The 21,051-nt window shown below is 35.9% G+C and overlaps 1 protein-coding gene across 2 annotated transcripts in view; it reads left to right on the plus strand.

Annotated features, from left to right (window-relative positions):
• The window catches only part of DIAPH3 (diaphanous related formin 3), a 220,033-nt gene that overhangs the window by 85,003 nt on the left and 113,979 nt on the right, over positions 1–21,051 (plus strand). For both annotated transcript variants that reach the window (XR_011339412.1, XM_069880558.1), the window contains exons 18-20: positions 11,332–11,427; positions 12,927–13,021; positions 15,138–15,239. Coding sequence is in view for 1 of the 2 variants with exons in the window: in XM_069880558.1 (XP_069736659.1) it covers positions 11,332–11,427; positions 12,927–13,021; positions 15,138–15,239 (293 nt within the window). In the remaining variant the exon portion in view is untranslated. The remainder of the gene's footprint in view (positions 1–11,331; positions 11,428–12,926; positions 13,022–15,137; positions 15,240–21,051) is intronic.

Genomic DNA, 21,051 nt, shown 5'->3' on the forward strand with positions numbered 1-21,051 from the left:
TTGAGAACGGAGAGTGTGAGCGCAAGTCTACCTGTGTCACAAGAAAACAAAAAACCTGGGAAAGAAGCTGTCTGAAATAAACCAACACTTATCCAGTCCATTCAAATGTATTTTATAGTGTATTTAAGAGCATAGCATAGAACTTGCCTTTCCTTATGGTCAGGGTATCTGAGCTTAAACTAAGAGGTGCTTGTGCCTGAAATTTAACCGTGTGAAAACTTTAGGTTAATGACATTATCTGTTATTTTTACTTGAGTTTATGTACATATATATGTTTGTGTATGTATGCATCTGTTTTTTACAGGAAAAAAAAAAAAGAAAACAAAAAAGAAAAAGGGAAAAAAGAAGGTAAGGGAAGGAGAGCAGAACAAATCTGGATTTCACAGGAGTGTTTCCAGTAGGGAAACATTGTCATTAATATGTTTACAAGTCACGCTTTGTAATGTGACTTTGAGTTCTACTGTCCCAGACTCAAGACAGATTAAATCACAGATGCATAGAAGCTGCTGGTATCATCAGGTGAAGAGATTAAATGGATTTGAAATCTTTAATTAAGGAAAAGCAAAGATCATGTTGTAGCGCTAAGATGTTTTCTTATTCTCTTAGAAGAGAAAAGAACTGCTTAAACCATAAGAAATAGGAGTAAACTAGCCATGAATAAATTTAAACTGCAGATTGTTTCCAATCACCTAGATCAGAGAGGTTCTGGCACACTTATCTTGTGAATAGATCTTCGAGAAAAAGAGCTCCCTATTTTGAAGTAAACTTAACAAAAATACAAAAAATGGGTATGTTGCGCTTTCATGTAGCAGTGACTTGTTTTTTGTACCGTGAGAGTTCCTACTTTACTTTTATTACATTACGTTATAGTTGCTATTACTGTTGCAAAAATTTACGAGTAAAGAATAGACTTACTTTCCTTAATCTTCTCTCTGTGCATCAGTAATGTGTGAGGAAGAGGTTGGGCTGCAGGTTGCAGGATGGGAAATCCACAGTGATTTGGCTTGTCTCTCAGGTTTTCCAGCTTCCAGGTTTTTTAAGGAGTAAGCAGTCTTGCTCTAAAGGTTCAGACCCAAGCATGTGACTGGTGAGCCCACTGGTACTTTCAGGTTGCCGTTCAGCATGAATGCCATCATCTTGGAGATCTACAGATACTGTACTGCCTGATTAGTTACTGATGTCTGATGTCTTTGGCGCTGATCTATCCAGATCTCCAGGCATGCTTCAGGTGCTTTGAGGTACTTCATGAACTGGTGTGGAAGTGCTATTTATTATCCCTGATATTCTTGGTCTCCCACTGCCCCTATAAATTGGCACTTTACTGCTGATCATTGCTTCCTCATTCAGTTTCATTCAGGGTACACCAGCTCTGATCTAGTAGTCCCAATTTGCAGTTCTCTTCCTTCTGCTCTTTAAGTTTGGAGTCCTGTGTACTGCTGCTTCCTCCCATAAATTCATGATCAGTCTTCTTGCAGGTTAGTACTGCCCACACGTCTTTGCTATATGAGGCATTGACAGCGCTGTGAGGCGACAGTGGTATTCTAGTAAGCTTTTTGTCTTGTCTATGTCAGATCATTCATTCCTGCCCTTGTACTCTCCTGTCTTCTTTTGCTACTGTGTCTTTTTTTTTTTTTTTTAATGCAGTCACTTGACTTAGATTAAAAGTCTGATCCAGTGTTTCCCTGCTGGTAAGATCTTGAATTGTTTTAAGTTCACATCAGAGTTTAATAAAAGAATTTAAAAAATAACATCAGAACACATGGAGTACCCTTTGAAAGTTTGTGTTCACTGAAAATTACTCAGAAAAGCATACTGTATAGTGCTATACATGTTCTGTGATGAAATGGCTTTTACATAATAACTAGTATAAATTGTCTTTTTTGAGAATACCTTGAGGTATTGTTCATCTATAAGGACATATAGTAAAACACAGGGTTTGAGAGCTAAGTGCTGGTACGACTATACAACACTGCATGAATTTATGAAATGAAATTTAACTGATAGTTTAAAGGAAGGAGATGAGATTTTAATAGAATAATTTTTCTGTCAGAAGAATGTTTCAACTTAGCTGTAGATATAGATGGTACTTGTTAACCTTAAATCTTACAATAGCAAAGATCAAAACAATTATGAAAAGTATTTTTCTTATTAAGGTTTACTGTGTACTGTTCTAAGAGAAGCACAACCCTAAAGTAAAAATAAATGTTGAATTGAAAATGTGTAACTTTTCTTTATAACTTAATATGGTAGCCAATTTTGTGAGTTTATTTGTACTGTATTTCAGTAGCAGGTGAATCTAGTGCTGTTAGGTGGGAAGTGTCACTGTCTATGGCAGGGGGGTTGGAACTAGATGATCTTTAAGGGCCTTTCCGAACCTAACTATTCTATGATTATATGATCAGCTTCCGTGTTTTTAAGACGCTACAATATATAAGCTTATATTTCAGTCTGTAAGACACTGAAAGTTATTTTAAGTGCAAGTCCTAAGGTCTATTTAAAGGGAACTGTAATCATCAAGTCAACCTTGTTTAACTCTGGTGTTTTGAATTAAAAACTTAACTTGAACAAAGGTAGCTGTTGTATGAAAAACTGAAGGCCAAATACTTGAATTGCATTATGTTTGATCCAGACCTTCAGTCTTTGAAACTCAAGAGCTAGAAATATATGTATTACATTGAAAGTAAAGATTCTGATGAAGCAACTTCGACAGTGTAGTGAATTCAAGTATGAGTGGGAAAATTATATTTTTATTTTTAAATAAATAGTGACAAATACTAACAGTTTGAAAATTTCCACAGTAAGATTTAAAATTAGCTTGTACCTTGGACTTTGGTCTAGAAACAAGTTTTTGTCCAACTTCTAAAAGTGATTTAGTGAAGTTGAAAGAGGTGAGATATCAAGCAAAGTAATGAATCATTTCTTAGAAGATTAAAAAAAAATATTTAACCAGTAGTCTTACTTGTGAACAACAGAACATAGTTAGGGAATAGCATATTAATGATATTTAACATGTATTACATAAAATCTAAAGAAGCAGAAGCTTCTTTACATGTTGGAGTGTCTCTTATTTTTATTCAGAGTTTACATAAGAGTAGATTTTTTTTATATTTAAATTCCAGGAACTTGAGTGTGTTTCAAGGGCTGCTCTCATTCTTACTGCTTTGCTTAGAGCTACAGTGTTAAAAATTCTATACTAGTGAATTTTGAAAATGGGTAACAACTTAAAAAATGCTGTGATTAATTGTGATTTACTGCTTCTTATCTGTCTGAAAAAGAAGAAAGTTTGAGTAACACTCTTCTTTTCTGCCTGCAAATGCTGAGGCTTAAAATGATTTTTGTTTGTCCAGTAGTGAAGTTGTCTCCAAACCGGTCTTTGGGGGGAGCACTGCTTTGGAGGATGAATCACAACTTGCATGGTCAGTAGAGGAAGTTTAGAATGGGTCAATAAAGTGGACAGTAACTGATTGCTAAGACAGGCTGGTATTCAACCTAGACTTCTAAGGGAACTGAAGGATGAAACAGCTGAGCTGTGAACTATGCTGTGTAAATTATTATTTGAACCTATACCAGCATTAGAAGAAAGGAAGGAAGGTGACAAGTATAATAGCATTTTTCAAACAGGTCTCTGGGTTTTGAGGATCTAGAATTAGCACAGTCGATATCCACTGTGGACATATTGTAGATAATCATTAATAAAGGGTAGAATTAATTCACAATTTAATAAATTACTGATATAATGACAGAGTCTTCTCAGTCTCAGTAATGGTTGAAAGCAAATAGGATTTTGGGAACTCTCAAGAAAGAAAAATGCAATGGTAAAAAAAAAAAAACCCTGTCACTGTCCAAGCTCAAGCTGTGTCCACATACTGCATAATTTGTTTCCTCTCACTAATAAAAGGTATAGTAGAGATACAGCAAAACTGATCAAGATTATCAAAACAAACAAAAGCAGTTCTTTCTTTGTACAATGCATAATTAAGAAAGGGAACCCTGTGCTGAAGGACTTCATCAATATTTAAAAACTACTAAATGTAAAAAGCAATTACACAAACACATGGAAGAATCTGTGGAGAATTATTAAGTGAAATTATTTTGCTCTGAAGTTGGACAACCTCTGAAAGACAAGTATATGAAAACTTGCTAAGAAGTGTATGCTTGTTCTTGTACTTTTTCCTACACATCTTATTGATCTCTGAAAGAGATTGACTTTTGATCCAACACGGCCTAGTTATTCTTATAAAGAGGTTTCTGGAGGAAGCAGTGTAGTTATTATTCTAACTTTTTTTTTAATGCGAACTTGTTCATTCTGTTGCTTTGTCCCACTTAATCTACCCATGCTGGCTCCTTGTCCAATACTTTTGTTAGCCAATGCCTGTTACCACTATGTTGTCTTGCAAACAAGGACCGTATATGTCTATATTAGTTATCTGTTGCTTTTTTTTTAATCTTGATCCACTTCTTCATACCATGATGTAATGTGATGTACATACAGAAAATTAAAAGACTATATTAAGTAATATAAAAGGTGTTCCTTCTATTTTTAAATTTTTTTTACAGACCTATATGAAAAAGTATCAATATATTATACTTATAATTACTCTCTGACTCTCATACATATTATATGCTTCAGTTGTTTTCTCATGTGGATTATATAATAGACAAGTTTCATATGATAGTTATTGTGTGGTAAATTAAAATACTTAAAAAAATCAGCTGATTCATAGGCAAGCTTTGTGTGAAAATATCTATAAAGTTGATCATTAGGTGTATTTATTACCTGATTATAGAGGCACATTCTTCTGAATTACCGTGCCATAGGCTGTCAGAGATAAAATGCCTGATTACATTTGTAGCTTGCTGTTATAAATTATGCCAGTTCTTAAGTACCCTTGCGAAATTATGTGTGATAAAATCCTCTAATTTGAATGGTTTATCGTGGTCTATGAGTTTCAGTTATCACAAAGCATGAGTTATGATGCATGCATGAACTGTAGTGGTTCAGCACCAACATTGTCAATATAGGAGCAAGAGTGCATGTGTGCATGATTGAACACGTTTGAGGGAGGTAAGAAGTGACAATCTCTTGTAAACTGTTCAGAAAACAAACAGTAGGACTTAAGAAACATTCCCTATTGCAATCACTACCATTCCAATATTGGGGGTTATCAATGAGTAGAAATTGTCAAAAAGGACAGAGGCCTGAATAAACAGTGACTTGAAATACATTGGTGCATTTGCATTATGTTTCCTGCATATCTGTTGCAGTGAACATGAAGAACACTAAGTACACAAACTTTCTTGGAGTTTGCAGTCCAGCTTGATATAAAGTAACAGAAATGTGTTCAGTTTCAAAGCTGGCAAGTAAACCTGTGAAGCATATTTGTAGTCCTGCCACAGTTAAAAGCTCCATACTGATTTTTCAAGTTTTACATATGTGCAGGTATAAAATAAGATGGGGCATGAAAGCTTTTTCATAGTACTTGAAACATAGTCTGTACTGCATAAAAGGGCTGGATTAGATTATTGGGGATGATGAATAGTCCCTGGGGCCAACATCTGTGTTGATACAGCCTTAGGTTGTTCTGCTTGGAAAGAACAACGTTTACCAGCTTCCTGGCCTTCTTCCTACTGCTGCGGGTGGTGCCCCGTATCCTCATTTTATCCTTGGCTTCAGAAAAAAAGCAAATAGGTGTCTTCGGCCATATTGTAGAACATTAGGAAAAAATTCTTCACAGAAAGGGTCATTGGGCACTGGAACAGGCTGCCCAGGGAGGTGGTTGAGTCCCCTTCCCTGGAGGTGTTTAAGGCACGGGTGGACAAGGTGCTAAGGGGCATGGTTTAGTGTTTGATAGGAATGGTTGGACTCGATGATCCGGTGGGTCTCTTCCAACCTGGTTATTCTATGATTCTATGATTCTATGATTTTGATCGAGTTCATAACTTGTTTACTGCATTGAAGCAGATTGTCACAAATAACTGTGCTGGTGAATCCTGCAACTTGGTATGGAATCTGCAAAATGAACTGATGGCACCTGTGTAGTGTCATGGTCTAGGAAACAGGCTGATTAATGTCCTTTTATAGAGACTAAACTCCTTTGATTTTTGTATATTGTATTGTGGGACAGTAGCTGTGAAGCTTAACAATCCAAGTCTTCAGAAGACTGCGTTCTGTCAGCCAGAAGGCATTCATTCCTTGTCATGCCCTTGATTTCAGCAGTGGTGAAGCCACATCTGGAGTGGAGTGCTGTGTCCAGCTTGAGGCTTCCCATTAAGAGACACATGGATATACTGGGAGAAGTCCAACAATGGGTCAGATGATGAAGGGACTGGAGACTCTCTCCGAAGAGGAAAGGCTGAGAGAGCTGAGACTCTTCAACAGAGAGAAGACTCAGGAGGATCTTATAATAAATACCTAAGAGAAGGGTGCGAAGAAGATGGAGCCAGGCACTTTTCAGTGATTCCTAGTGACAGGACAACAGGGAATGGACACAAACTGAAACATAAGAGTTTCCTCCTGAATAGCACAAAACATTTCTTTCCTGTGATGGTGACTGAGTACTGGCACAGATTGCCCACAGAGGTTGTGGACTCTCTTTCCATCACTGGAGATACTCAAAAGCTGCTTGAAAACAGTCCTAAGCTTTTAGCTGTAGGTGGCCCTCTGAGTAAGAAAATTGAACCAGATGACCTCCAGAGGGCCCTTCCAACCTCAATAGTCCTGTGATTTATTGCAAGTTATTTCATATTTTTGCTTTGAATAACTAAGAAATTTTGCAGCATTTATTATTTAGCAGCAACTTCAGCTTGTTTTAAAGAACTATTTCTTTGATTCCAGATAACTCTTTGGGGATAAACTATGCAAGTTTTTAAGTTGAATATTCTACTACTATATGGGGCACAAGCTATCATTTACTTCCAAGAGTTAGACTTCTAAGTAGGTGAGGTAGGCATCTGCTTTCATAATGAGACTCAGTATGGGTACATACTTTGAGCCTGTGACCCCAGGCTTGTTCTTTCATTTTTCAGTGAAGGCAGACTGCAAGATGACTGTTGTCACAGCTAAAAGGGTAGGAAAGGTGCAGGGTCTTGTATAATTTTCTGTACACTCTGTTACTTAGTGAGTGACCTAGAGTGTTCTGTAGATTTCTGTGTAATGTAATTTTCAAGCTCCATCTGAACTAGGAATTTGAATGTTTTAAAGTAAATGTTCAGATCTGCATGTTCCTTTTGAACACTATATTTCAGGAGTGTTTTGCTTTATTCAGTAGGATGATGTATTTTAGAAGATTTTTCTTTATCATACAGATGCACAGATTATATCAAGACCTGTGGCAGAAGTTGAAATACGGTTAGCAATTCATCAATGTAGAGACTATTTCAGTGGCACCTACCAAGAATGAAATTGTTTCAGAGATCTGTACATTCAGTTGACCTATTTATGTAATGCTATTCTATAGGCTTCCAACTATAATGTTAAGTTTGTGAAACAGTCCTGTGGTTCTTGATATGTAACATTCCTTTTTAGCTGTACAATACCTGCAATGAGACTTGATTTTGAAAGAGTTAATGGTTTAATATGGTGATCCAACTTCTGCAGCCATGAGAGCTGTTTGTGCATTTTGAGATCCCCTGGTTTGACTCTTCTTTCTTTAACACAACAGTGTCTTACATCGGTATCCCTCAATAGTTACCTTCTTTTGGCAGCAGCTGCCCACTATCACAGACTTGTAGACTGCTTTCTCTTTTTGCAGTGGAGGCAGATGTTTCCTATTTTCTATCCTTTATATACTTTCCTCCCTGCTCCAGTACCCTCTCCAAATAAAAATCTAATGGCTTATTTTCTTTGATTTCCTGTTAGTCTTGATAATTACTTCACCTGTTCAGATCTTCCTGTTGTTGGAAATAGATAATGGTTTTGCCACTTGTGTGTTGTTTAGGGTTTTTTTTTCCTCCCTTATAAGTTAATAAACAAATGAAGTAAAAATTTCTAGAGACTTTAGGAGTTATCGGACTTTTAATGGGGAAGTACAGTATTTCCAATAGGGAAGACAAGTAATATGTATCCTCTGTTTCTTATTGCTGCCAACTACCTAAGGATGTGACTTGAATTCTCCTGAAGTATCACGTAAGTTTGCAGTAACTTAGTTTGTTGCATACAGTTCTTGCATGAGTTCCTAGACTAAATATATTCTATAATTAAACATTTATCATTAGACTTGTGGTGCCTTAAATATTGCTGTTACATTGTGTGTAACCCCCTTCTGGACAAAGATTCCAGACAGAGTTAGCTGGTTCATTTGCAGCATTGTTTCTTGATTTGAAAGTTGGGGGTTAAGATAGTACATGTTTAAGTGCCAATTTTTTTTTTTTATGCTTATGTATTATTTCTGTTATAAGACTTGTAATGCATAAATATTGCTTTCAAGTGCTGGAGAAGGCAAACTTGTTTGTATTTTGTCTATTTCAGCCCCTTTTAGAATCTAGAATCATATAATAATTTGGGTTGGAAAGGCCCTTAAAGATCATCTAGTTCCAACCCCCCTGTGATGGGCAGGGATACCAGCCTCCAGACTAGGCTGCCCCAGGCCCCATCCAACCTGGTCTTAAACACCTCCAGGGATGGGTCATCCCCAACTTCCCTGGGCAACCCGTGCCAGTGCCTCACCACCCTCATAGTGAAGAAATTCTTCCTTATATCAAGCCTAAATCTGCCCCTCTTGTTTTTATACCCATTGCCCCTAGTCCTGTCGCTACAAGACTTTGTGAACAGTCCCTCCCCAGCTTTCCTGTAGCCCCTTTCAGGTCCTGGAAGGTCACTATAAGGCCGCCTTGGAGCCTTCTGTTCTTCAGGCTGAACAATCCCAGCTCCCTCAGGCGGTGCTCCAGCCCTAGTGCAAGGCTGTCAGGGTAAATTAACAAATTCTGATAATTTAATTTTTTGTTGTGACTATTAAGTAAATTAATTTTGTTTCCTGTAAAATGATAATTTGCAACATTCCAAGGTAACCATAAAATACTGCTGTATTTTCATTATGATTCAAATGCACAAAGCAGGAAGATTCCATGGAACCTGTGCTACAGAGGTACCCAGATCAACTAGTGGAATCTGCAATTGAAGCATTGACAGGACAAGCAACTCAAAATGGTCTTTTAAGAATGACTGTTTTCAGCATGTAGCCAGTAAGAATTTTGAGAAGTCTGTTAAAGCCTATAACTGGATAAGAAAGCAGTTGCATGATCCTGCGATCCATAGCCTCTGACATGCTCTTCTGGGTTCAGTAGGGGCTCTTCTTAAAGCATAACCAGAAAAGGGAAGCTTTAGTGGTGGCCTCCTTTTTATCCAGTAGCTTAAATGTCATTCGATATCTTTTGAGCATGGGACATTGACTTCTTACATTGGTGGTTGAAACCTACATCTTTTACTTTCATCTGTGTACTAAGCAGTGTTGTTTTTCCTGGGCCTGGAGAATGCTAACCTTTCTGTTAAATATGTGCTAAAAGAAAACCGGGGCCAACTGATGGTTGTGGGTAGGGTGCAGAGAAATACAAAATTATGGCTTTGTAACTCATTTGCCAGGATCCTGTCTGTCAGTCCTTATCCCAAGGAACTGTTTTTTGTCTTAGCTCAGTAATTTCAGTTTTGAGAATACCCAGTTCTTTTCTGCACTGCAGCAAGTCCTCTAGAGAAGTGTCATGCTGCCTAGCAGGTATAGGTGTTAAAAGCTGTTTGGGAGATGATTCAGATTTATGTCTCCCCCAACTTGGAAGAGACTAGAATCCAGTTCCTTGAATCCCTGTGTGAGATTTTTGAGTTCTTATTTCTTTGGTAGTATCCTAGACAACAAAACTTAAAAGACTTCAAGATGTCATTTTTAATGTGTCCCAAACCTAGGCAAAATTTATTGTGCTTGGAAAAACATTTTTTAAGACTCATAGAATAGTTTGTGTTGGAAGGGACCTGTAATGGTCATCTAGTCCAACTCCCCTGCAGTGGGTGAGACATCTGCAACTGGATCTTCTTCGGCCCATCTAGACAGACATAGTTCTCAAAGATCTCCCTTAATATTTATAGAAGTAATTTCATCTTAGGGAAATCCTCCTGATAATTCATGTTACATCTAGTTTTGCTAAGAATCATCAGTGAACTAGAAACTGTAATCCTATATCTTCTTGACAAGGTTTCTTATCTATATCCATCTCCTTCTGAAGTCAGTATCATGTACTTTTATTGCCACATATTTTCTGCTCTCAAGTATCTGAAGTGCATAGAACTTAATTTGGAACAATCATACTGTAAAAACTTGGAACTAATTTCATTTGTGAAATGGAGAATGGGGTTAAAAATAGTAATGCATTGGGTGAATAGCATTTGTCAGTGAAGATTTGTGCTGGGAGGGGGGAGAAAAGAAAGAAAGAAAATGAAATAAAAGGAAGAAAATAAACAAGGGCAACCAGATAGGATTTAAGGAAAGATTTGTGTGGTATTGGTATTTTTTGTTTGTTTGCATAGTAATTGGAATGGTTCCTGTATTATAAAGTCTATCCTGTTATAATAAGTGAAATTCTTATGACAATGTGTGAATAATGAGAAATAAATTCAGCTTACATAATGCATTTGGGAGATCATATTTGTATGAATTATTTTCTGAAAAGTAAGAATAGGTCTGAAATTCCAGCAATGTTAATGTATGTTTATACAATGATTTTGTCTTTGTGGCCTTTCATAATAGATTATTACGTCATGTAGTTAAAAATACATATTTTTTTAGGAGATAAGGAAAATAGGTATATTTTATATTTTATATTCTAAGGTAATTTAAGTTTTTTAATGAACTGCTGGTCTTTGATAATTTTGGTGCATAGATTTTGACAAAAGCAGTCAAAAAAATACTTAAATTTGGTGTTGGGTTTGTTGGGACATACTGGCATATCTTCTTTAAGATTTGTTGTCGTTAAAGTCCAGTACTGAATGTTAACCTGGCCAGGCTGACTGCATTATGTTGCATGGTATTATAAATATGACTTTTGTGACCTCAGACCATTAGTACAACTAACATTAGCATCTTTATTCAATTTCTACATATTAAAAGAAAACAAAACACCTTGCTCTTGAATGCTGTCACACTGACAAACTTGGCAGAAGAGCAAATATCTTGAGAATGCAAGTAATAAATGCAAAACCTCTGTATTTTTTTGTCTCTGTTTTCTGTGGTGTGGTATGTTCTTTTCTTCGTGAGTTGACTTTGCTTGATAGCAAACGTTTTCTGAATTCATTAGTGCTTTCCCTAAATATTAAGAGTTAACAGTGAGTATATGTGTTTACTTTGGCAGTAAAAAAAGAGGAGGAGGATTTTGAAGAAAAGAAGTCCATTAAGAAACGTATCAAAGAATTAAAAGTTTTGGACCCAAAGATTGCACAGAATCTATGTAAGTAGATTCTGTTTTTATGACAAAGTAATGTTATATAAATGATCTATAAAAATGTCTTTCTTGTCTGACTGCCTTAAAACCACTTTTTGTTTAAATCATGTGAGAATATGTGCTGTAATTAGTGTTAAGCCTAAACATGTGAGTTAAAACAACTGAAACACGTTTAAAAAGACCTAGAGAACTGTTAAAGGTTATCTCTTGTTTAAGACTGAAATTACTCTCTCCTATATGTATTGAAGGACAAGTATACAGCTATATATCGAATTATATATTCAATATACTCATCAAGGAATACAACCTGCCTTCTCGCCTGCCCCAGCAATAATGTCTACAAGGTGTCTAGCAGTCTGTCATGTAATTTACAGAAAGGAGACAAAACTCAGTATTATGCAATAATATGCAAATAAAGATGATAAAGTTTTGGCAGAGTGGAGTGCTATAAAGGATAGGTTCCTAAATGCTAGCAGACATAATAGGAAATGATTGAATTATGCTGAACAAATAAACAGTTTTTATAGGAGCATTTTGTTTTTTAACTGTTCATGTGGGTTTGGTTTCTCATGGTGCTTTTATTTTTATGAGAAAGCTCTGACAAGAGCATTAAAAAAAAAAGTGTAATTGTCAGCTCGCCACGAAACACTATCACAGGGATGATTACTCTGCAGAATAGACTTGTCACTGGCTGCTTATGGAAGCACTCTATGATGTTGGATGGTATACATAAAAATTGGATGAAGAAAGGATGGAATTGTAGGTGAACAGCAGTTAAAAATATTTTATCCATATTACTTTGTGTCATGCCCCGGAACCACGAGCTGCACGCTAGTGTCTGGGCCTTCTTTTGACCTGCACAGTCAAAAGAAGTGGGTTTGTTTATCTGTGCGGCGATCCAGAGCTGACAAGGTCACTCTGAGGGTGAAAATCATAAGCAATATTTGTTCTGGCTTTGACCAAAGTAAACAGATGAAAATACTCAGATGCACAGCCAACATATGGGGGGGCGACTTCCCAAAGTTGCAGAAAACAGATTTCAATCTGTTCTGATTCCTGAACCTATTGGAGGTCACACGGATTTGATCTGACACACACCAATTCCAGTCAAGAAAACACAGCAAGGTAAACACACGTGGGGCATGGTCTGGCCACATGTCTGCAGAAGCTCCTTCAGATGGGTCCAGCTGTTCCAAGACAGTTAGGTGGGTGTGAGGAGGCAGGGGCAGTGCCCACATAGCAGCTAGCCTGGGACCTTGAGTTTGGCCATGCGAAGGGGAGCGGTGCTTGCTCCTGCACCTCCCCTCCCACTGAACCCAGCACTACAGACGAGGCCTTGAGACAATGCACGTTTAAGACAGGCAAAATAATAAAGTTAGTCTTTACACTTTGCATAGTGTTTGTTAACCTATAGAGTTTACAGACTGTTTAATTGGTGTTTTGCAAGTAGAAAACTGATTTGTGTTGTCTTGCTTTCTTCATTATGTCTTGAATCTTTGCTTTAGCAATTTTCCTTGGCTCCTTCCGAGTGCCTTACGAGGAAATCAAAACGATGATCTTGGAAGTAGATGAAACACAGCTGTCGGAGTCCATGATTCAGGTAAGGAAATTGACACTTTAAATCCTAATATTTCAAAGTAAGCTTCTCATTAAATAGAAACCTATAGCACAAAGGCCTCTTAACATAAACTTTTGACTACTAAATCACTCTTAAGTTTGTTTTTTTTCTGTGAACTGTAGTTTTTTTCATATTTATAGAGCATTTTTTTAATGGAAGCAGCTGAATTTATAATCTGTTTTCTGAATTCGTATTGTCCACACCTAAACTGAGATTTATTTTAGGTATATATTCCAACAACATGTGATATTCTGTTTCTTCTCTAGTTACTAATTTTTAATTTAATTTAGTTCTGCCTCTGTCTTATCTATATAAACCTGTTGTTCTGGTCAAAACTAGGTGGAAAAACATTTAAATTTTTATGGTTGGGCTTTTTTGCTTTCCCCTTGTAGCGCTGGTACAATCCAGGATCTTGCCTTAGGGCATCCACAGCGACCACTTATGTTCCCTAGAGCTTATTTAAGATAACATTTTCCCCTTCCATATTTTATTCAAAGCACAAAATCAGTATGTTTCTGTGTGGAAACAAAAGATACTGGAAGTTGCTTGTGTTCTTCTTTTTGCGATGTTATTTAAGGGTTGATAAGTTGAGGAATTTCATAAAATAATATAAACACAAATACTTCATTATAGAACCATGGGAAAAATTCATTTGGAAGGCATGTCTGGAGGTCATTTGATTCAGCCCCTTGCTTAAAGCCAGGTCAACTACATCAGGTTGCTCAGGGCCTTTTTCCATTAATTTTTTAATATCTCCAAGGCTGGAGACTCCATAGTCTTTCTGGACACCTTTTACAATGTTGAGCTACCCTTATGGTGAAAGACCTCTTATTTAGCTAACTGGAGTTTTCAGTGTTACAACTTGTGACCTTGGCCTTCTCTGCTGCACACTTCCAAGAGGAACCCAACTGCATCTTCTCTGTACCCTCCAGTTGGAGAAGAATCCACTGGCATCTTCTCTGTACTCTGCAGCTGGATACGTGAAGACCTCATTAAGTTCCCCTGAGGCTTGTTTTCTTTAAGTTCAAGAAACCAACTTCTGTCAATCTCTCCTTGCCTGTTATGTGCCATTTTCCCCAGTCATCTTGATGGGCATCCATTAGATTTGCAAAGATATGTCTTTAGACAGAGATTGTCTCGCTTTTGGACAGGACTCCTACATACTGTGATGAACTTCAGGTTATTAATATTATGGCTCATAAATGGCAAATAGTAATAGACAGTTGATACAGCAATCCTGAAAGTGTGTTAGAGACATGAGCATCTGTCCCTACTGCTTTTCTTTTTTTTTTTTTTAAGAAGCATATGCTTTTTGCAGGTGTGTTAATTAGTAGTGAAGAAATAAATACAGGTAGTGGAGAGAGTCATAAAATGGCATGTTATATTAAGGCTCTTTGACATTCAAATGTGTGACTGGTACTGCAACACATAGTAATTTGTGTTCAAAGGTAAAAATAAGGCAAATTTATATTTGTGCGTTTCACTTGCAAAGTGAATTTCCTCCACGTTGGAATGTCAAAATAGGGTTATACTGAGGAGTCTGTACAATGCTCAGCACGCTCCTTTCCTTCCTGTATGCACTTTAGGCCTTACTTGTCACTTTGGTTCCAAAAATCTTTAAACTCTGAGCTATTTGGACTTCACTTTCCTTTACAAGGAGCTTATCTGTTGATTGATTTGAAGGATGAGATGTTTCTTTGAAGAAATATTTGGAAGAACAAACATGAGTTGTCATCTCCTTGACAATATATATATATTGACATATATATATATAGACAATTATATCAGTGTATAATCCTCTTCATTTCGTTCCATGATGCAGTTAATATTGCCATTGAAACTAATACTTTAAGGTTATGAGGATGAAAAGAGCAGTTTCTACCTCTAAAGTCTTTGTTTATTCCAGTTTGCACTTAAGTAGTTTTCTTTCTCAAGGTTTTCTTCATTTTCAAGATGTATGAGATGTATATTTTATTTCGTTTGCAATAGTAGCTGAAATTCTCTATAACAGCATGAAAAGCTGTTATACCATTTTCCTACAATAATAAAAAAAGTATAGAGTCTGAGATTTTAAAGCCTATTTTATTTTTCTTGATAGAATTTAATAAAACATCTTCCTGAACAAGAACAACTGAATGCATTGTCCAAGTTCAAGAGTGAATATAATAATTTGTCTGAGCCGGAGCAGTTTGGAGTTGTGGTGAGTTCTGTTTTGCTATCATTTTTTTTGTCCTTTTCTATTATACAGTTGTGATATAGTATTATAGAAACAGTACCGACTGCTTCTTCCTAAAAATGAAGAGGTTCCAGGCTGGAAGAAGAGTACAAGAGCTGCCTTTTAATTGGATTTTTAGTGGACATATCCATGGATGTGGAAGGCCTTATTGCTGGAATGTTACAACTGAAATGATTTGAGATTCCCTTTCTTTAAAAAAATAATTTTTTACCAAAAGAAAGAAAGAAAGAAACAAACAAAGGAAAAAAACATTAGTGGTATCTTCCATGGCAAAGGCTCCTTGGGAAATACAGGGATATTTTTGAATTTCCATAGCTAAAATAATTTGGCTTTACTTTTGTTTGTACTAATAAATCTTAACTTTTTCAGTGACATTTTCTACAGTTATGTTTTTCTTTCTTTTCTCTATGTAAGTGAGAAGAAAATACTGTAGCTGTCACCATGTTTATCTGTTCTGCCTCCTATGTTTTATAATATGTTCTGTGAAGAGTACCTGTAGTCACTCTTCCAATTCCCAGCAGAAAGCTACATTTGTATCTCCCTGCTTGAATTAACACAGGAAGAATGGAAGACAGAAAAGGACATACTGAACATTAGTTCAGCGTTGGCAGTTGATGCTTTTTTTGGAAACAGAGTTTAGATATAATTGCTATATAGTTTATTATTTAGAATGGTTGATTATTTCATCCAGACAAACATAGAATATGTCTGTCTATTTTTGCGAAGTACATATGCATAGAAGTCTTTGATTTTTCTTAACTCCTAGCATTTCAAGCCAAGATAGTCATTGTTAGCTTCATCTCAGAGGATTTCCCTGGGAAGGAATAATTCTTACAGTGGTATCTGTGGGCTTCAGCAAAAGGCCTATCATGTTTTTGTAACAGTTAGACACTTGCTGTTGGTAGCTAACTGTGGTTATCGAATAACTGTGGTTAAATATTGGAACATCTGGAGTAAAGGTATGGGATATAAGAGCCGTAATGCCTATTCTAAATCAACTGAAGAACAAGACAAGTCTGTCTTTCGCTCTTTAAAAGTGTCAGGCTTACTACAATTGAACATACTAAAACCAGTGTGCCAACTTCTTCCGAATGATTGGGAGGTCTTTAATACTTAAGATGTCTTCTGGAAAGAAACTTGGCTTGTGGGAAATAGTGTTTAGTTTTTCATTTTTGTTGTCATCAAAACATCATAACAAGTGTTATTTTTCATTTAAACGATAAATCTCTAATTTTAATGCTTTCAGAAAGATTCCTGTATTATCTGAGCTTCTATCGACAGTGTTTTTAATACCATATTATTGTCTTTGTAATGCTAGCTGTATCATTAATATTGCAACACTATAGAATTGCATATTGTAATCAGTTTTGTCTGAAAAGCTACTTTACCTGGCAAGCCAAATGATGTCTGCTCAATAACCAGTGGATCTTCCTGGTATCATTTTAGTATTGTATGGTCTAACTCTTTTCTGCTGCATGTGTTGTTACGAGTAATAAAATTTCTGAACACACTCTTGAACACATTTGTGTTACTTAGTTCAGTCACATTAATCCTTTAATTACTCCCCTTTCAGCACAACACATTTGTTACTTTGTAAAATGAGAAATAATTTAAAGTAACCCTGCAAGTTCATTCACAGTTTTCATAAGTCTTAAGCAATAATATGTTTTATTCCACTGTCCTTCTGCTGTGTGTTTTGCAATCTGGTAATATTCAAGTATAAATAAATTTGAAATTATCTGCTTTAAGATACCAATTGACTTCTATTGATTGACAAGGTACAACATTATTGGTAGACATTCTTAACTCTTGAACTCTATTTCTTTCACACGTAGCAATTCTGTTAGATGGGACTGTCAGTCTGGTGAGAATAGCTGGACTGGTAATACTGTAGGTAAAGTTTTGCTGGACGTGACCCAATTGATTTGATAATTTTTCCTTAAAAAATTGAGGCAATGTGATAAGTTAGAAAAACACTGCATTAAATAATAAGAGTTCTTGCATCTCAAAAGTTGGTGGAATTTCTTTTCTGAAGGAACAACCAGGTTTCCACTGAATAGTGCAAGTGTCTGCTCTCCCTGGTTTTCTGTGCAAATGATTAAAAAAAACCCAAAAAACCCAACAAAACCAAACTCCATCATTAGGCACAATTTTTCTATTGTCACACCTTTTATGCATCTGCTAGAGCTGACTTCTGAGAACAAGCTACAACCATTTTTTTACATGAAACATTTTTTGTTTCTCTTGAAGGAGGGAAGTTTTGAATAATTTTAGTTTTATTCTGGCTTGGGAACGGGCCAAGAATTCATACTTATTTCTTTAAGAACTGGTGTTGACACAAATTTGAATCCTTCCAGTATAGCGGTTGTTTTTTTTCCCTTCAAATTGCTGTTTTATGCCTCTTTTTTGCACTCCTTTTCAAATGAGGTGAATCAAAAAAACATGCCATACAACACCTTCAGGTTTATCTTTTAGGTGAGTAGTATCTTGTAGTTATGGTATTTCAGAGAATTCAGAGATCCCGTATTAATTTGTTCTAAAGTTGTGACTAAGGGAAAAGCAAAATTATTTGACTCCCAAAAGAAAAGCTTTAAGTAGTGCATAAAGTGATAATTACTACTTACGTGATTAAAAAAAAAAAAAAGTAATGGAAACCTTTTATCCTTCTGGCTTTGAATTCAAAGTCATGATTTGTTACTCGGGAAAAAACAGCTAGACGCTTCTTGAGATACTGGCATGCTGTGGCTGTTCAGTTTAAGTAAAGCATGCAGCACTGAAGTGAATTACCTTTTGTTGTTGGCCTAAAGACATTGAAGGCATGACTCTAAAACAGTTCTGATTCCCTTCATAAGTGTAACTTTGGGGTTTGTTTTTTCTTTTTAATGACTCTATGGGTTGTTTTTTGTGCTTCCTGTGGTTATCCCTTCTTTTTAAGTTATTTTACACTTTAATGTTTTTTGTTTATTAATCAGTAAGTGTAAAATAAATCCTTTATTACCCTTATCTTTGCTTCTAGACCTAAGGTTTTCTCTAGATCGGTTACTTTATTTTCCTGCATATTGTTTCTTTCACTTGCTCTAGGCTGATGTCTTAGAACATAGAAATTATCTCCTATAACTGCGGAGGTGTGTTTTGGCTTTGGTTTGTTTTTGGCTCACGTGCATCCATGAACTATTTAATGAAAACTATATTAGATCTGTTCATCTTATTATTTCAGCTTAGCTTTGTAGTGTTATCTTAAGTTGGTGTTGAGTGTTCTATTTTGTTGCTTAAATTCTTGATGAAGTATGCTTGTACTTTATGAAATTTAAATATTCAATTGTGTTTTGTTTTACTATAGTTCTTGTTTTGTTCTTGGTTGTACTCAGTGCAATAAACTTCCTCCTAAAGTAATTTTACCTTCATGTTATTTTCTTGAAGGTTTCATTGATTCTGACTGACATTAGGCAATATTTTCTATACAACTTCATGAAGATTTTCTTTGTGTTTAGAAATGAATAATTAAATGACAGCATGCTTGCAATGTGAGACCCATCCTGAGATGAATGGGGTTTCAGCTAGGTGATCATCTTTGTAGGTAACTGTAGACAGAAGGTTATTTTTCTGATGGGCTTTTTAATTTTTTTTCCTTTTGTTTTTCCAAGGGGCAGAAGAAGTATTAAGTTGCTTAAAACATTTAGTGATGTTGATTTGTTTAGCAGATAGCTCTTTCCTACTGAGGAAAAGGTATTGGTTTACAGTATTTTTTCTCATTTTGAGGATAGTTTTGAGGATAGTATAGAATAAACAGTTTTTGAGGAGTAGATAATTTAGTCATGTCACTGATTTGTTTATGGTGAAGCTGATATAATAGGTACCATTTAGATTTATTAATCATGACTAATATTTTACATGCAGTAATAAAATGGATTTTCACTGACAAACTATTGCCATACCACCATTCATGCCAAAGGTTTGTAAAAGTGGAATTAGGCATGTGTAGTAAGAAATTCCTACATTGGTACAGAAGTGTAAGGTACCTTACACTAATTTCATTAATACAAACAATAGCATTACCTTACACTTTTGCTAGTATGAGCAAGATTGAGAAAGGTTTTTGTAGAAGCTTCATGCTTTAACATGCTACAGTATTTTTCTATCCGAAACACCTAATATTCAACACTTCTGTTCATTTATTTATATAGCAGTTGCTTTTCTTTTATTTAGTGTCATCTTCATTTTTTGATGATCCCAGATTTTGTCAGACGAATTTAAAATTTTCAACTCTTTTTAATGCTAACAGTTTGGCATTTAGTTTGTTTATCTTTGCCAAATGTTTATTGTTGTCTCCTCAATCTATGAACAAGTAGAAACACATGTCCGTGTATTATTATGTCCCCTCATGTTTGCAATAGCTTCTTTCTCAATTTTTTTTACTTCAAAACCTGGTTTGTTGCATATTCTTTAGAATACATCTCACCTGTCATTTAGACATTCACTCTGGTGTATCAATATACCAAATGATTTATCCAAATATAAGTTTAACTGTGTTCTTAATTATTCTCATCCCTGCTACAGCATTGGTGGTTTATCTTTTCCTTGTATTCAGCTGTTGATGATGAGCTCATTGCTGTTTTTTTCCCTTCTATCTTCATCATGGTAACAAATATTCTACATTTTTTTCTTTGTATTTCAATATCCTTTTCAACTCTAGCTGGTAAAGTTCCTTATCTTGATTGTGTGAAATTCTTAAAGGTTGGTCTCATTCAAAACTGCATTGTGCAAAGAAGTGGTCCTGTCTGCAAATAAAGTTCTCAATCACTTCTTCCAAAGACTGAGGCCCACTAGCCTTGAGTGTATTTGCCAGCCTTGATAAATTACTAAAAGCCTGACAGCTTCACTGCCTCTGTTTTCTGTCATAGTTCCTTGAAATAGTGGACAACTTCCTGCCAGAAGTTGAAGGGGTTTTCATCTTTACCTGCACATAATTACATTGTTTCTTGTTCTAGCTATTATTTGGTCACCTGGAGTTTCAGCTTCCTTTTGATTTTAATGGTTTTGTCTGGGTGGTTGAACATTGACCATGCAACGTGTCCATTTACAGCTGAGACAGAAACCAGTCTGCATAGCTGTTCTTAGCTGTGTGGTTGCTTGGTGTTGTATTGTTTGGTTTTTGCCTCTCAGTATGGCTGTCAGGGTATTGTCTGGCTTTCCAGGGGCAATAGTGTCTTTCTCTGGCTATGTGAGCTAAGCTACTGTCTAACATTGTTTCAGTTCTTCTCCATCAAAGTATGTTTTTCCTTTGTACTCCAGGCGCTGACAGTGTCCTGGTGTGAGTCCACTCTTAATTCACCTGAGGACATCCCTGCTTTTCTTCTCTGGCTTATGCCATCTGAACCCCTCATTTGGCTGCCATGTGAAGATGCTGATAACTTAAGAAAAAATCATGTTCGTTTGGTTATTCTCTTGAGAGAAAATTAACAGAAGAAACACCACCATGGGTAATCTTAAGTCTAAAGAACAGATAAAATAAAGGAATTTGGACCCTGGAAGTGCAATTAATCTTCTTAGGAGAGGAACTTAGGGATGTAAACTTAAAATATAGATATGATGAAGAAAGCAGAAAATAAAAGTTTTTAGATCATCTGGCTTATTGGAAGACATGAATTGTAGAGTAGTTTTTCAACAAAAACTGTTATGGAACTTTTTTAACAACAGAGTCTATTGTACATAAATAGGTAGTCCAAGTTAAATGCTATTCTGAGTTACAGTTAACAGTTATGGAGGACTTTTTGAA

The sequence above is a fragment of the Phaenicophaeus curvirostris genome, chromosome 1, assembly GCF_032191515.1.
Source record: "Phaenicophaeus curvirostris isolate KB17595 chromosome 1, BPBGC_Pcur_1.0, whole genome shotgun sequence".
Classification (NCBI taxonomy): Eukaryota; Metazoa; Chordata; class Aves; order Cuculiformes; family Cuculidae; genus Phaenicophaeus; species Phaenicophaeus curvirostris.